At 42.7% G+C, this 16,443-nt stretch overlaps 1 protein-coding gene across 3 annotated transcripts in view; it reads right to left on the bottom strand.

The window, feature by feature from the left end:
• Window positions 1-16,215, bottom strand: part of LOC137990730 (uncharacterized) — a 20,773-nt gene extending 4,558 nt beyond the window's left edge. Inside the window, exons 1-3 of one of the 3 annotated variants that reach the window (XR_011121554.1) lie at window positions 16,165-16,215; window positions 15,670-15,783; window positions 13,268-13,731 (exon numbers count right to left, since the gene is read on the bottom strand). Coding sequence is in view for 1 of the 3 variants with exons in the window: in XM_068835845.1 (XP_068691946.1) it covers window positions 15,670-15,783; window positions 16,165-16,172 (122 nt within the window). In the remaining 2 variants the exon portion in view is untranslated. Of the gene's footprint in view, window positions 1-13,267; window positions 13,732-15,669; window positions 15,784-15,910; window positions 16,043-16,164 lie in introns of those variants that run through there. The other 2 variants (XR_011121553.1, XM_068835845.1) reach the window with 2 other exon arrangements.
• Window positions 16,216-16,443: the final 228 nt, after the last annotated feature.

Here is a 16,443-nt window from a genome sequence, read left to right on the forward strand (position 1 = left end):
ACAGATGTAATTTGCATAACTGAGACATGGCTTTCACAACTGGTACCGGATTCAGCTGTCTCGCAACCTGGATTCTTGTTATTGAGTCTGGTGGCAGTGTACACATCAAGGAGAACATTCCGTGTAAGCAATTAGTGGAATCTATCTGGGTTCAATTAAGACCACACTCACTTCTGCAAAATATTTCCACAATTCTTCTGGGTGTTGTTTATCATTAAACTGCTAACGGTGAAGCGGAAAATGTGACTCTCCGTGATCACATACAGAAGAACATGGATTCATATCTTTCGAAGCATCCAAACGCGATGGTTATTTTAACCAGCCTGCGCTCTGACTCTGTTATAATCTAGTCATGTGCGGAGTCACGTTGCCAGTAATTGGATATCTATGTTGTGTAATGCAGGATTTCAATTCATTCTTTTTTGTGATCATTAAAAACATATAGCTACATTATTCGCTTCACCCTGGTTTATTACATTGGCGATGAGGATAAAAATGGCAACCTACGGGAACGTGGGGGAATTTAAGGAGTCAGAGGAATCGTGGACTCAATACGCGGAAAGACTCGAGCAGTACTTCGCTGCGAATGAAATTAAAGACGCGAAGAAGCAACGAGCAATCCTGTTGAGCGTTTGTGGAAGCAAAACGTACAGATTAATTCGCAATTTGTTACAACCCAAGAAACAAGGCGATGCAGATTTACAAGAAATCTTAGAGAAGCTGGAAAGCCATTTTTCGCCGAAGCCAAGTGTTATCGCCGAGCGGTTCAAATTCCATAGCAGGAATCGTCTCGAAGGGGAAAATGTTGCAGAGTTCGTCGCAGGACTCAAAAGGGTTTCAGAGCATTGCCAGTTCGGAACAACACTCGAGGACACGCTGCGAGATCGGCTCGTTTGTGGAATAAGCGATGATCGCATTCAACGAAGACTGTTGGACGAACGGGAGCTCACATTCGAAAAGGCGGTAGAAATCGCTACAGCAACCGAGATGGCTTCAAAGAATCTTATCGATATTGGCGGGAAGACACTCAGCAGTGACACCAATGTCAACAAGGTCGAAGAAGAAATTAAACCTCCACATTTTCAGCGAAAACAAGAGTGCTATCGCTGCAGTGGAAACCACGATCCCTCGAGCTGTAAATTCAAGAACGAAGTGTGTTACAAATGTCAAAAGAAAGGCCACATGGCTAAAGTATGTCGAGGAAAGAAGAAACCTCCAAAGCAAGGCAAGAGTGGGCGCCGGCCGGATGGCAAACAAAGAACGCATTTTGTAAAAGAAAGCGCAGATCAAGACGACGTCTATGCCATGTATCATCTGTCCAGTGATCGAAAAAAATCGTTCAACGTGGATCTGGAACTTTGTGGACGGAAAAACACAATGGAAATGACACGGGTGCTTCGAAGACGATATTGAATGAAGCAACATACGGAAGATTGCGTGATGTATTAGGTCCACTCCAGACAACAAAAGCGGTTTTAAGCACGTACACAGGAGAAAAGAATCCAGTACTAGGAGCAGTTATGGTTCCAGTGAAATATGGAAGCCAGCAAAAGAAATTAAACGCTCTCATTGTGGAAGGTGGCGGACCGAACTTGCTTGGTCGAGATTGGCTTGAAGAAATTGGGAAACAATCTTCCAGATAGCCAGTGCTAACCCCTGATCGGCACTTCATGAAGCGCTTTCAAAATACCAAGATGTATTTGCTGAAGGATTGGGCACACAAGGTGTAAAGGCGAAGATCTACGTGGATCAAAACGCAGAACCCAAACACATCAAAGCCAGAGCAGTACCTTACGCATTGAGAACCAATGCCGAACTTGAACTCGAAAGATTGGAGCGTGAACGAATTATATCTCCGGTGGAATTTTCAGAATGGGCAGCACCCATTGTGCCCGTGGCTAAACCCAACGGGACTGTAAGGATCTGTGGAGACTATAAACTAACAGTATATCAGGTGTCCAAACTGGATAATTATCCAATACCGAAAACAGAGGATCTCTTGGCTACCCTGGGAGGTGCTGAGAAATTTACCAAGCTGGACATGTCGCAAGCATACCAGCAGATGACTCTAGATGAGGAGTCTCCGAAGTTCACCACCATAAACACCCATAAAGGTCTATTCCAGTACAATAGACTACCCTTTGGAGTGTCCTCTGCACCTGGTATTTTTCAGAGGACGATGGAAAACCTCTTGCAAGGAATTCCTCAGGTCATTGTGCATATGGACGACATTCTCATCAGTGGGAAGGACGACAACAATCACATCGCCAATTTAGAAGCAGTACTCAAGAAGCTGTCAGAAGCTGGGCTGCGGTTGCGAAAAGAAAAGTGTTTCTTCATGGTGTCGGAAGTCACCTATTGCGGTTTTGAGATCAATGGTCAGGGTATCAAGCCTGTAGAAGCTAAGGTGGAAGCCATACAGAATGCCCCAGTGCCTGAGAATGTTACACAGCTGCGTGCATTTCTGGGAATGCTAAATTATTATCACCGTTTTCTACCAGACATCGCTACAGTACTAGAACCACTCCACAAGCTTCTTAGACAAGGTACAAAGTGGTGTTGGAAGACTGAGCAGCAGGTGGCTTTTGACAAATCCAAGAAACTACTCCAGTCTGCAAACCTCCTAGTACATTTCCAGCCAGATCTAGAACTAATCTTGGCGAGTGATGCCTCGGATTATGGAGTAGGAGCGGTACTCTCCCACCGGATGGCAGATGGAACAGAGCGCCCGATCGGTTATGTCTCCAGATCACTGAACACAGCTGAGCGTGGTTATTCCACTATTGAAAAAGAGGCGTTGGCTATTATCTTCTGAGTGAAGAAGTTTAATCAGTTCTTGTACGGTCACAAGTTCACCATACAGACTGATCACAAGCCATTGGAGGGGCTCTTTAACAAGAAGAAGGGAGTACCCCAACAAGCCTCTCCAAGAGTTCAGCGGTGGGCCCTTACTTTGGCAGCATATGAGTACAAGATTGCCTATAAAGCAGGGACCACAAATGGCAATGCGGATGCATTGAGTCGACTCCCCTTGTCCAAGATGCCAGAGTCTGTTCCTGTATTTTATTTTATTTTATTTTATTTTATTAACTTTGCCAGTCCAGCTGGCAGAGTGCCACAACAGCTTGCGCCAATTACTGTGGCCCCTTTTTTTACCCTCCCAACCATGATACACAACAGAAGACAGACCACAACACCGGGAACTACGTGCCCTACTCTTAGCGACAAGTGTGTGGGTTCTTTTACGTCCCACAGGATTATTAACATTGAAGGGTTGTGAGACGGGACCTCCGGCTTATCGTCTTTATCCGAGAAGACTTGAAAGTCTAACCATTTGCAGATGTAGTTACAAAGGCAGCACTTTCTCCTCAGTTATTTAAAGACCCTGAGTGTTGGTCCGGCCGGAATTGAACTCCCGACCTCCCGCGTGACAGCCCGGTTCTCAACCAACTGAGCCACCGGTGCGCGGTGTCCCATGGAGAGACAGTTTTGCTCTTTGAACATCTGGACCACACTCCAATCAACTCACGCCATATCCAAATATGGACAAGGCGCGATCCTGTGCTCTCAAAAGTGCACAAGTTTACATGGATGGCCACACCACTGCCAGGATGTGCAGTTACACCCATATTTCAGCCGGAAAGCAGAATCAACCATAGAAAGTGGATGCGTTCTATGGGGAAATAGGGTTATAGTACCACCTCAAGGACGAGCAAAAGTCATAGCCGAGCTTCACGAAGCCCATCCGGGCATATCAAGGATGAAAGCCCTTGCACGTGGCTATGTGTGGTGGCCAAACATGGATCGCGAGTTAGAGGAAGATTTACAGCATCATGGCGTCCAGACGCGTTCTGTTACGCTCCTGTATTTTCTACCTTCTAATCTGCCTGTGGCTGATCCCAAGTCTCCTTAATGTATCTAAAACCTACAGTGATCCTTCCAGGACAAGTGTGAGCACATCAAACTTCGAATTAACATACTTATGGGGTAGAAATCGACCTATTTGCAAATTCCTCAAACATGGCCACATCTTTATGGATTCCTGCTCGTGCTTCTTGTTACGATCTGGAGATGTTCCATCAAATCCTGGTCCTAGCTCTCATTTGGATTCATCCGTAACCTGCTTTATGCAAAATGTAAGGAGTCTTAAAGCCATTACTCGATCCTCAGGATCGTCTTTTGAGTGCAAAACGAAAGTACTTCAAGACATCGCTTCCAGCTACGATCTTGACCTTATCTTCTTAACAGAAACATGGCTAAACGATTCGATTAATTCAAAAGAAGTTCTACCATTTGGCTATGATATTTATTTATTTAAATCAAGTTGGTGGCGGAGTTCTTATTGCCGTTAAATTCTGCTACATCCCAAGCGAAGTTCACATCCCTTCTGAACTAGAGGTTATTCTGATTACTTTGCAAGTTAATCGCAACAAAAAGCTTTTATTCATAAACTGTTACAGACCTCCAAATTGTGAAATTGTGGTACCAGGAGTGGTGCCGGGGACAGATTGCACAACAGACGCAACCCAACCGAGTGGCCCACCCAAGCCAGTCGCGAGTTCAACTGATGCACAAGAGGCTAAACCATCACGCCCGGTTCGTGACCGACATTTACCCGAACGTTTCAAAGATTATGAACTGTAAAACTTATGTGACATTGCTTTTGAACATTGATTAACGATCTGCAAGAATCATTGCGTGACAGACATTATGTGAAAGACACTAGATTGATTGTATTATGCTTCTATACAGTGTTTCTTTTTAGAATAGCAAAGGTCTTAAGGGGGAGGAATGTTATAATCTAGTCACGTGCGGAGTCACGTTGCCAGTAATTGGATATCTATGATGTGTAATGCAGGATTTCAATTCATTCTTTTTTGTGATCATTAAAAACATATAGCTACATTATTCGCTTCACCCTGGTTTATTACAGACTCTATTTCTAGACCTAATCACCTGAAGCAGATAGTCCAATTCAACACAAGAGACTATTGAGTTATTCTCTCAGGTCCTTAACTCAGCTATTGAAACCTTTTTTCCCGTGGAAAACAGTAAAAACCCATGTATATGATAAACCTTGGATCACAGTGAAATTGAGATCTATGATTGAGAAGCAACAAGCAGCATTTATTAAATATGGAAAAGATTCACCAGTCAGTCAGTCAGAATGTATAAGCTTTTAGGAGTTATAATTAGCAATGACCTTAAATAAAACACTCACGTTGAATATGTAATTGCCAAGACAGCTACGAGATTATACACACTTAGGTTGTTGAACCGCGCTGGAGTTATGAGGAATGAGAGCCACCCCATATCTTTCTTAGCTCCGCAAGTTACGATAAGATCTATCCCATACCAGTTAAGATCAGGACATACTAAAGCCACTACAACAATGAAAACGACAAAGAGCAAATGATTTTCTCACTTTTAGGTTCTCATGATTCCAATTATTATAATACTTGTTACTGTAAATAGACTTAATTTATAAGTATTTGATTTTGTAAATTGCACTGTTTATTCAGTTTTTAACTGCCAAGTGTCATTAAACTATTACTATTACTACTACTACTACTACTACTACTACAATTGACACAAAGATTTTTCACATAGCATGCAGAAAATGTTTCCGTCCCGAAAGCGACTATTTGAGATAGAGGTATGTTTATTTTGTTAATCCTTCGAACGTCCTTTCTGAAGACGAACAAAGAGATCCTCTGTATAAGATATGGAAGGTGAGTGCCAGTGTAAAACTTTGTACAACTGTAATCGTGAACTATCTGTGGATGAAACAATGATACCCTTCAAAGGAAGATTAATGATTAAACTGAGGATGCCAGACAAACCCGTGAAATTTGGTGTCAAGTTTTTTACACTTGCTAAGGGCAAGGAGTATCCTAGCTGCAGGCACTGCCAGGCCACGACCCTTCGAATGACTTAATCTGTTTAGTTCATCCAGGATATTCCCGACACAATGGAAGGACGCTAACATCACTCCTGTACCCAAGGCCACGCACATAACTGGGGATGGGGATTTAAGACCTATCGCCCTGACACCGGTGCTTTGTAAAGTGCTAGAGGATTTCGTTGTTGAGTGGCTGTTAGAAGATGTGACATCTCATTGACCCCCAGCAATTTGGCAGTCTCAAGGGAACCTCTACCACCTATTGTCTTTTGGACATGGTACACAACTGGCTCTCGTCCATTGACCACCCTGGTAAGTTCCTGAGAGTGTGATTCTGCGATTTCAGCAAGGCCTTTGATCACATTGACCATACTATCTTGGTCTCTAAGCTCATCCATCTTGGAGTATGTAGTTCTCTGATAAGACGGATTTGCAGCTTTCTTAGTGGTCAGCGCCAGGCCGTAAAGCTTGTAAATGCTATATCCCGGTGGATGCCCATACGTGCTGGGGTACCTCAGGGTACAAAGCTAGGTCCAATGCTATATTCGTGATGATTAACGACCTGGCCACACATTCCCCTCTCCTCTCAAATCACTGGAAGTACTTTGATCACGTCACCATTTCGGAGGTTATTTGCTCGGGCAAGGCTTCCCTGATACAAAATGACCTAGACTGCATTTCTCAATGGGCCAAGTGTAACAACATGAATCTAAATCCCAAGAAATGCAAAGATATGGTCAATTGTACCTTAAGATCCCAGCAGGACCTTCAACCATTGCTGATCAACAACTTGCAGTTAGAAAGGCTGTGCTGTCATAAAGTCCTTGGTCTAACATTGTGCGACACTCTCGACTGGAAGGAGAACACCAATGACATTATTACTAAGGTGTCAAAGTGCCTTCACATCCTAAGGGTTTTGAAGTGCTCTGGGGTCCCCTCTATCGGCCTCATTTGCATTTATAATGCCTTGGCTCACTCCATCCTCGAGTATTCCTGCGTTGTCTGAGTGACAAGTCTCCCGCGTTATCTAGTAGACCAGATTGAAAGGATACAAAAGAGGGCCATGCGTATCCTATTCCCTGGCCTAAACTATCAACAGGAACTTGCACAGGCTAACGTGACAAGTCTTGAAATGAGGCATGTGACCATCTCTGCAAGAGGGTTTAGCAAAACAAAAGTGCCGACCCGGACTGCCAGCTGCACCGCCACCTCCCCCCTATGCATGCTCAGTGCCACTCGCATCATTTAAGAAACAGCAACACTTCTAGCCGCTTTAAATTTAGGACAAACCGGTTTGCTAAGAATTTTTTTCTGGCTATGGTCAAAATGTATTAGTTAATGTATTAGATAGGTTTCATATTTAGGAACTTTTTAATAAACGAATTGTAATATAAGTTTTTAAAATATACAATGTAATCCCAGTCCCTATCAAAAAGCATGTAAATTTTGTAATACTTTTATATTTTTCAATTATTTATATACCACATTGTAATTCATCTTTCAGGTGCCAAGATGTGTATTCAATAAACCATTATTATTATTATTATTATGTCCAGTTGGTAAACGTATGAATGCTAAAATAGAACCACATAGGGCGCGCAGCGTAACCTATGCGATCTGAAGGAACTATAAAAAGAAAACTGCTTAGTTAAAAAAATAAATAAATAAATAAATTAGCGATAAAATATATAAAATCTTACAGACAATCTAAGGCTCTCTAATACTAAAACTATATTGAGCTCCTATACTATTCCCACAGGGAAAGTCAATTGGCGGTAGCTTTGAAAGTTCTCACTATGTTGAGAGAACTCGAGATGGTAGCCCTCTGCATCCTTCTCAAAACGTCATAGCCCCTACTGCCAAAAAGCTTCCTCATTGTCAGGTCTACATCCCTTGACCATCCCCCCAGAACGTCAATGATGATGTTACATTGTTCAACGTCATAGCCAGGGTACCGTTTCTTTAGCTCAAATCGTAGTGGCCCGTACTTTTCCCGATGCTCCATCCACGGACAGGACATCTCCACAGCCCACACCTTCTTATTCTTGTGGTCCACAAATCAAGCGTCCACTCTGTTAGCCTTGACAATGGTGTGTTCCACATAAACTGAAACATCCCAAAACGCTAATGCTTCAGATGAGTCATAGACTGGTTTGGGTACTGCACACAAGTACCAGGGAGGGACTGAATCAATTAGCCTCAGATCCCTAGTCATCTCGAAGAAGAGGACTTTCAGTGCTGCGTTGTGTCTTTCTAGATATTTAGACTGGGCCATAGCAGAGCACCCTGCTAGCACATGCACAAGAGTCTCAGGAGCTTTCCCACACAGCCTACACACGTGATGTCACCCTGTGCTGCACCTGTTTTGTGGACTGTGTACACCTTAGTGGGCAGAAGCTGCTCGTACAATTCCATTACCCCAGCCATGGTATGGGTAGGAGCACAGGTCCAATCACGCAACCATGCAGAGCATCCACTCTGATTTCAACTCGCAGTTCTGCCACCTAGCCTGTAGGAACCGTCCATGCCACTTCTCTTTGATCTTCTCTTTCAGCTTCTCCATATCTGCCTTCTTGAGGTGTTCTTTCACCTTTGGCCCTTTAATCTCCGTCTCAGGATCGCTCACATACCAACACGGCGGTTGAGGGTACTCCAGAGACAGGCTCATACCCATTTCCTCGGCAAACTTATGCGCTTCCTTCATAAGCGAAGTGTGTCCCTTCTCTACCGCCCTCTCTTTGAACTGTTGCACTGTTCTCATAGAGGGATCCATGTTCTGACAAAGCTTCATTGCCGCCTTGATCTTGGTCAACTCGTATTCGCGCTCAACCAAGCACAAGCCACGCCCTCCTTTCTCTGTTCTGTGATTGGCCAGTGTTCAGTCCACATCAGACAGATTAGGACTCAAATTGCGTACTGGTTGCTGGCTCTTACTCGGTTAATATCTGACAGAGCACTAGACCATATCACCGATAACCTTCTCAGATACACCTTGGCTGTGCACTCAAGGGCCAGCTTTTCTCTGTTCAGCTTGGCCTCAGACAATGCGAACGCCTTACGATCGACTATACATAACAGGTGGGTTACCTTTGTTCCTATAGGCTTCGAAAGCTTATATTCCTCGGAGGCACCTAGTAGCCAGGCTACTGGGTTTAGGCACAAGGTAAAGAGGCGCGGAACAGAGGGTGTCGCCTTGAGGTAACCCCTTAATAAACTGGATCAAACAGGAGATCTCAGGTCCCTGCTTCGAGACAGCAACAATCTTGGTATTGCAGCTAGCAGCAAGATGACTAATTGTTCCACATAACCACTTAGGAAAGCGATGAATCCTCATGACTTTAGCTAACCAGATATGGTCGACCGAATCATAGCTTTCCTAACATCTACCCAGGCCATGCTAAGGTTTCTCTTACCCCTTTGGCAGTCAAGAGTCACCATTCTGTCTATCTATAGATTGTCTGTCGTGCCGCTACAGCCAACTCTGGCGTCTCTCTGTTGTCCCTCTATTAGATTGAATTCTTTCAGGTGACTATCTATAGGGCTTTGCAGGCAGGATGTAAACCACTTGTATATGTTATTCAAGCACGTTATAGGTCGCTGGTTTTCACTGCAGAAATCTCCTGGTTTCGGTAGGAGGCTTGTTTTGCTCTCGGTTAACCATCCAGGGTAATCCTCTTCACTCTCAGAGATCGCCAAGAACGCCTGCGTGACTCCATTCATGAAGCGCATGCACACGCTTCCACGAATAGTTTATGAGCTTGTCAGGCCCTGGGGCGCTCCAGTTTCTTTTCTTGAGGAGAATCCTAACACCCTGAGATGTCTCAAGTTGCCAGGGCTCCTCAGGGGGAGGTGGCACTCTCCTGGCGATAGCATCCTTCATTTCCTGTAACCATGCCGCATCCTTGTTCCCAGACCTTCGCGTCTCCCATAACTCTCTCCAAAATGAGCTTGCCTCCTCAATATCCTCAAACATTTCGCCCTCTCTGGAACCAATGCTGGAGATCTTGTGGTACCTAGGGCGAGCCTCTTCCACACCACACAACAAATTAAACTCCGCATAAACACGCCTCATCCTGAGTAAATTGGCGATTTAGAGACCTTGCCTCGCCCTGCTTTTTCCCCCTGATGTAACAAGCCTTCAGTTTACGCAACTGTGCCTTCTTCTTCTCCAAATAATTCACCAACTCTGAAAACGAGATCTTTTTACACTCTTCCAACAAGAGAGCCCGATTTTTCCTTCCCTTCTTAGTGACTTTTTTAATGCCCCTCAGTCGCTCCTACTCCGCCTTTGCAATGGATATTCTTTTCTGCAAATCAGTAGCTTTCTCTTCAAACTCCCTTCGAGACTTGTCACTGTGACCTTTTCTGCATCTAATAAGTCCCGACTTCTCCTTTTTCCAGCCCTTTATTAACAAAAACACGCTCACAGTCGAGTAGAGAACACAATTTGCAATCCACAGGTATCCAAACGGGCTTTCCACCGGCGAGATTACATTTTGCCACATCAGCTCTTCCCCGGTCTAGTTGATGTTTTCAAGATCATTCCCAGAAGGTTTCTCCTTCGTCCTGGTGTCAATCTGGCGACTTTTGTTTTCGCCCGGGTCGGAATTAAATGAAGCGAATTACTGCATCGCCTTCTCTAGCAACTTGCACGCCTCTTGTGATAAAGTGCTAACCGGTCCCATGGGATTCACCTGACCTTGTTCTTGCACGCTATGCAAATCTAGATCAACCTCCTCATTTGCATCTCGCTGTGACAGAAAATTATCACCAATCTCAGCTTGTCCTGTTTCATTACTTTCCATATTTCCTGTTCTTCGCCTGCCAACCCTATTGACAATGTTACTTGCAGCATTGCGTAATGATTTTTCCAGGAGGGCAGCCTGATTGTGCATGTTTTGGCTTGATAAATCAAGATGCTCGTGACCCATTTCATCCCATAGTTGTTTCATCACCCGCATATAGTCCTTTCTGCGTCCGTTCTCTGCTAGCGGCAGCTCGTTAGACTTCACCCACAATTGAGCACTCTTCTTACAGCTTAACAATGCAATGTTCATTTCATCTGTCCACTTGATCCTTGGTCTAGTCTGTGGCTGACCACCAGCTCCGTTCTGCTCCGTCATTTTGTCTGATACAATGACAACACAATGTTATAACTCAAATCCAAATAACTGAAATACTCGCGTCCCTTCGCTATGAGGCACCCAGAGTCTCACCTATCCCAGGTTTGACTGTTCACAAGGTAAAAATACTTGTCTGGATGTATATTGGCGCTCCAAGCTTGGCTTGCTTTCGTGGTATCAGAACTTTTTAACACAGCGCTAAAACACGTCTACACTACTCGCCGCCACTACTCCTTCAATTACTTATTATTATTCAACTACTTCTTATTATTATCATTTTTTTTTTATTTTTATTTTTATTTTATTTTTATTATTGTTCGTTACAACAAAGGGGCCAGGTTGCTTGGCTAACTTGGGAGGAGATGATTGCACTGAGGTGGAAAGACAGAAAAGATGTCTTCTATCTCAGTACAGCTCCCCTTGAAATACCTAATTGGGTTGATGCTGGTTTGAATGCTCTTGATTCAGATGCAGAGAATGATCGACCAAACCAGATGTTGTCAAAAGAAGAGTGAAAGTTCGGGGGAAGTGGCAAACTCAGAGAATCTCCAGACCCCAAATTGTCTCAGACTGCAACAACTTTATAGGTGGAGTGGATTTATGTCATCAAATGACAAACATGAATAAAAGCAAGAAGCAAATGCGTTGGTACATGTATATGAGGGTTTTTCAGGGATCCACATTCACAGTCGTCTGGTAGTCCCAGACGACTAAAAACCCATCTGGACGAATATAAGAACTCCAAAGGTCGTCCCTTGGACGAGTGATGTTTCAATAAATATCTTTTCATGAATGCCATCAAATGTTGTAATATAGAATGTACTTTCGTTCTGACTGCTTTTTATTTAATGGAAACTTCCAGTAAATAAGGAAAAAACATTCAGCTTTTCTCAGTAACAGAGTCCTCAAAGTCTCACGCATTGAGCGCGACTCCCACGCATTTCAATGAAATCTCACGCTCTCACGCTGACACAGGCCTTTCTAGTACATTGGCACTCTTCTGGTAGGTAACTATACCTTTTAAGCTTACAGAATTGCTTATGAATTCTGAATTCATTACCTCACTGACACTGAACTTCTGCCAATGCTCTATCTGTTCGGGTGCGACCAATTTTTTTGTTTCTTCAGGTCTTTCACCATTAATATACAAAGTATAGGCCGATATGTTAGCTCATGCTGACCATAATGAAATGGGCTCTCTTAGCAAGCAGTATGAAAAACCAAAATGGCGAACTTGACGGTGCATTTCCAGCGATTTGAGAAGTTCAAATTTCAAAAACTTTCCGGGGGAGCGTACCCCCGGACCCACCTAGAAGTTTTTGGTGCTCTGGCACAAGAAATACCGAACACTTGTGCCTTTGAGACACAATCTGCAGCAAGCCTCTCACTCTTTGGAAACTTTAAGACTTGCTCTGCAGCAATGAAATCTCTTGTTTGGGCGCCATATTTGACCCTTCGGTACTTTCCTTGAAACAATCGCAGGCTCAATTTTCATGTAGCTCACCGCTGACATGGTTGTTAGTAAGTCGTTTAGAAAAGAGCAAAGGGTGACTCGTGGTCTCAGCTGATAGTTACAAGGTGTTTCGCCACCTCCGGCAAAAAGGAAAACATGTGGAGCAGAACCTGCTGCTTACAAACAGCAAAAACAAAATCTTGATAGCATACAAAACGAAGACACTAGACAAGAGCGTCCAAACTTTTGGTCTTTGAATGGTAACTTTGTAAGCTGCATTCAAACACATTTTGCCGTAGCAGATATGGACCACTGTGAATCAGGTTCCCACGGTGCAAATAACAATACTCCAAAGTCAAAATTTGTCATTTCTGATGAGAGTTTAAAATAAAACATGAATGCTCCAGTTACAAGTACCGGTAATTTTATCAACCATTTCCTATACGTCGGTACTTTTTGCCAGGGCAACCCAAAATTTGTCCAGGCAAGTACATCATAAGACGTACTTGCCGGGCTGACAACTTTGATATAAAATGAATATGGATCGCTGGTTTTTGTAAAATTTATTCTGATTGCATGCTTCAATGCTTACATTATGGAGGGCCAGGTAATTGACCACAATGGTAGAGGGAAAATAAAGAGGGACTTGTTGCAGTTTAAGCACAACTTGTGCATTCAGCTTGTAGGAGACACTCTTGGCAAAACAAGTTCGATTAGAACATGTTGGTGTTCACTTGCCTGTCAAGGGTGAGGGACATAACCAACACTGCGTCGTATGTGAGAGGAAACTGAAGCTATGAGAAGGGGACAGGTTATTTCCAGACTCAAAACTAGTTACAAGTGTCAACATTGTAATGTTTACCTGTGTATAGGCCCTCCTGGTGAAAGTTGTTTTGTGGATTATCACTCGCAGGTTGATTACTGGCAGTAAAATGCAGCCGAACAGTACAGTGGTTATAAAGTGTGATTTTCATTAGTTCTTTGCACTGATGGGGAGAATCAGTGTGTAAATGACTTCACATAAATTTGTAGCAATCTCAAGCTCAGTAAAACATTTAAAAACAGTATGTGAAGAATTTTGGTGAAGCCAAAAGAGTCATTTTTCTGTAGTCGTTGTTGTAGTCTTGGGTAAAACTGATAGGGGTGCTTTCCTGTGTAAATAGTTAACAAAGTACAGACAACAAGTGTTTATTTGGAAGTTTGTCATCACAGAAGGTTGATCAAGCTGTTATTTCTCTTAGCTTTTGATTTTCCTGAAAAAAACACATGTATGACCAATGGTAAGAAACACATTTGATTATCAGTAATTTTTCAATTTCCCAACTTCTTAGGGTCAAATATTATTCAGGATAAAAGCTTTCCCCTTTTAAACGGCAGGAATGAAAAGATAATTTTATGGTGATCACAAATATATGTGTATGGGTTACTTAATGAAAATCACTACTTTGTAGGCAAAAATTGAGATAAAGAAAACCTGTTGTTTTTCAATGATTTTCTCAAAATCTGCTGGTGTCCAGGGCACTTTACTCTTCAGACACCCAGGAGTGAAAGGGTTAATCGATTGGTTATCTGTCTAATGCTAAACAATTTTACTCATCAATGGGGCAGGTGGGGGGGGGGGGTGGGAGGGGGAGGCAGTTCAGGAGTCAATGGGTCAAACTCCAGCTTGCAAGATACACATAAACACCACCGCCAAGTCTCAGAAACACTGATTTAAGAAGTAATATATCAAACACGAGAAGGAGTGTTTCATTGGATATCCAAACACCGAGAAGCTAGTTGAAAAACGAGCCCGATGGCCGAGTGTTTTTAACCGATTTCAAGGTGGTTGCACATCTGATGAAACACTCTTTCGAGTGTTTGATATTGCTTCTCAAAGGAATCAGTATTTTAAGAGATATTTGGGATCAAAGTTGGTGACATTTTATGCTAATTAAGACCACATATCCAAACTTCCTTAACGGTAGTGATTTCTTTTGTTGTTTACTTATGAATTATTAATGAGTTTGAGAAACCTTTATATCAATCAGGGGTTTCATTAGAAGCTGGCAAAACGGCAAATTACGCCAGTTACTCCTTAAGTTATCGCCGCCTACTTTTTTGATAAATTACAAGATTCTCACCGTTTCAGTTCCATCCATTTAAATTTAGTTTAATTCAATAAAACAACCAGAATATCAAGGAACCTTTTGCTGTTTGTCCTGCACTGTTTGGGACGTTGGCTGTTTTTATGAATTTGTTATTTGCACTCATTTTAGCCACCCACCAACACAATTCTTTGCAGTATGCCATGTTGGATGAAAAGAGGAGAAAGACTGGTGCCAAATGTTGCCTCGATCACATTCACTACGTCCTTCCGGTTTTCCATGTGTTCCTCATTAAAAATGGAAGACAAAACAAGAAAGGGCCCAGCTGGAGGCAATATTTTGTCGTGTTTCAACAAGAGATCGAGAGTGAAAAAAAGTCCTCTAACTTGGCCATGTGCAGCTACATGTAAATAAATATTTGTGACTGATGTTGCTGCCCACATTGCTGGAAATGCCATTTCCGAGCTCCTAGATTTCAAACCTTTCTGGAGGAGCATGCCCCCAGACCCCCCTAGAGAAAAGCGGCCATAGCCGCCTATTTCACAAAACCAGCTATTTACTAAAAAAACTTATTGAAACCCTGTCAAAACAAGAAATTTGCAAAGCCATTTCATTGAATTAATTACTTTATCTTTCCTGTACATGTTTCCATAAATCTATACAGTCTTTGTCCTTCTCACTTAAAAATAAGTAGAAGAGAACAGAGGAGAAGAAACCAAACAAATAATCAAAATCTGTAACTCTCCTTAATATTTGCAGTGGGCATCTCAAAAGCATTTGCTACTTTGGCCACCTTGTACTTGTCTTAAAACTACATATACACATATATTCCTCCACTCTTGTTATTGTAATAAATATTACATATATGCAGCACCTGTAATCAGTATAAAATATCAAAAAGTGTGTGAAACAGAGACCGAAGATTGAAGGCCACTGCTTTTGCAAAAATGATATACCACAAATCAGAAATGCCTTGGACACAATTAAAAAAAAATTCCTTGCAGTCTAAAGCTTTCAAAGCAATGAGCTGTCTAATTATTTATTCTAGAGAATAAATTTTCACTGGATTTTTTGTTGAGGTAACTAACAGGACTGTGATCATACCTTAAATTGTAAAAGGATGAGGAAGCAACCTTAGCTGATAAGTGTTTTTGTGTGCTTTCCTTGCTGTCCCCCGACAAATATCTCTTCAGGCAGTGACTTGCTTTTTTATCACAACTGAAAAAAAGAAAATAATTATGTTTTAAGCTGCCATTATGCTCTTTGATGCAAACTTTATGCAGGTATCAGCAGCCATCCCGTGGGGTCGACCCTCATAGACCCTGTGGCATTTACTTATGCTAACCTTAGACATAAAAGTGATGTTTAGGCCTAGGGTTAGCCAATCTGAAGCCAACATTTGATTTGTGTTAATTTGTTGATTTCAGTTTACAGCGTCCCCAGTTTGTGCTCCAGCGCTCGAAGACTAGTCACTTAAATAATGTTTCTTTCCTTTCCTTTTCCATATATAGGTAAGACAACAACCAGTAAGGAGTGACCTGTGTTTTAAACCTGTCGGCTTAATTAATTATACTTGCAAATGAAAACATACGAACTCACCTGAACATTGACCTCCCTCAAACGAAAGAAGCGAACTTTTTTTACGTTGCGATGTATTGCCGCTGACCATAATGGCACTAGACAGGAAAGTCACCGGGATCTGGGGCAAAGTTTTTCAACAAATCCCCCACCATTCCCGTGGGTTGCCACGGGGGTCGAATCCCCGCGACGGCCGCTGATACCTGCATTACGATCTTCATGATACTGGTGCATGTACGAACTTTGATAAATCTTTACAACTGACCAAAACGAAACGGCTCACTTCGAGGCTATTAGCCA

This window comes from Montipora foliosa, chromosome 2, assembly GCF_036669935.1.
Source record: "Montipora foliosa isolate CH-2021 chromosome 2, ASM3666993v2, whole genome shotgun sequence".
In the NCBI taxonomy this organism is placed as follows: Eukaryota; Metazoa; Cnidaria; class Anthozoa; order Scleractinia; family Acroporidae; genus Montipora; species Montipora foliosa.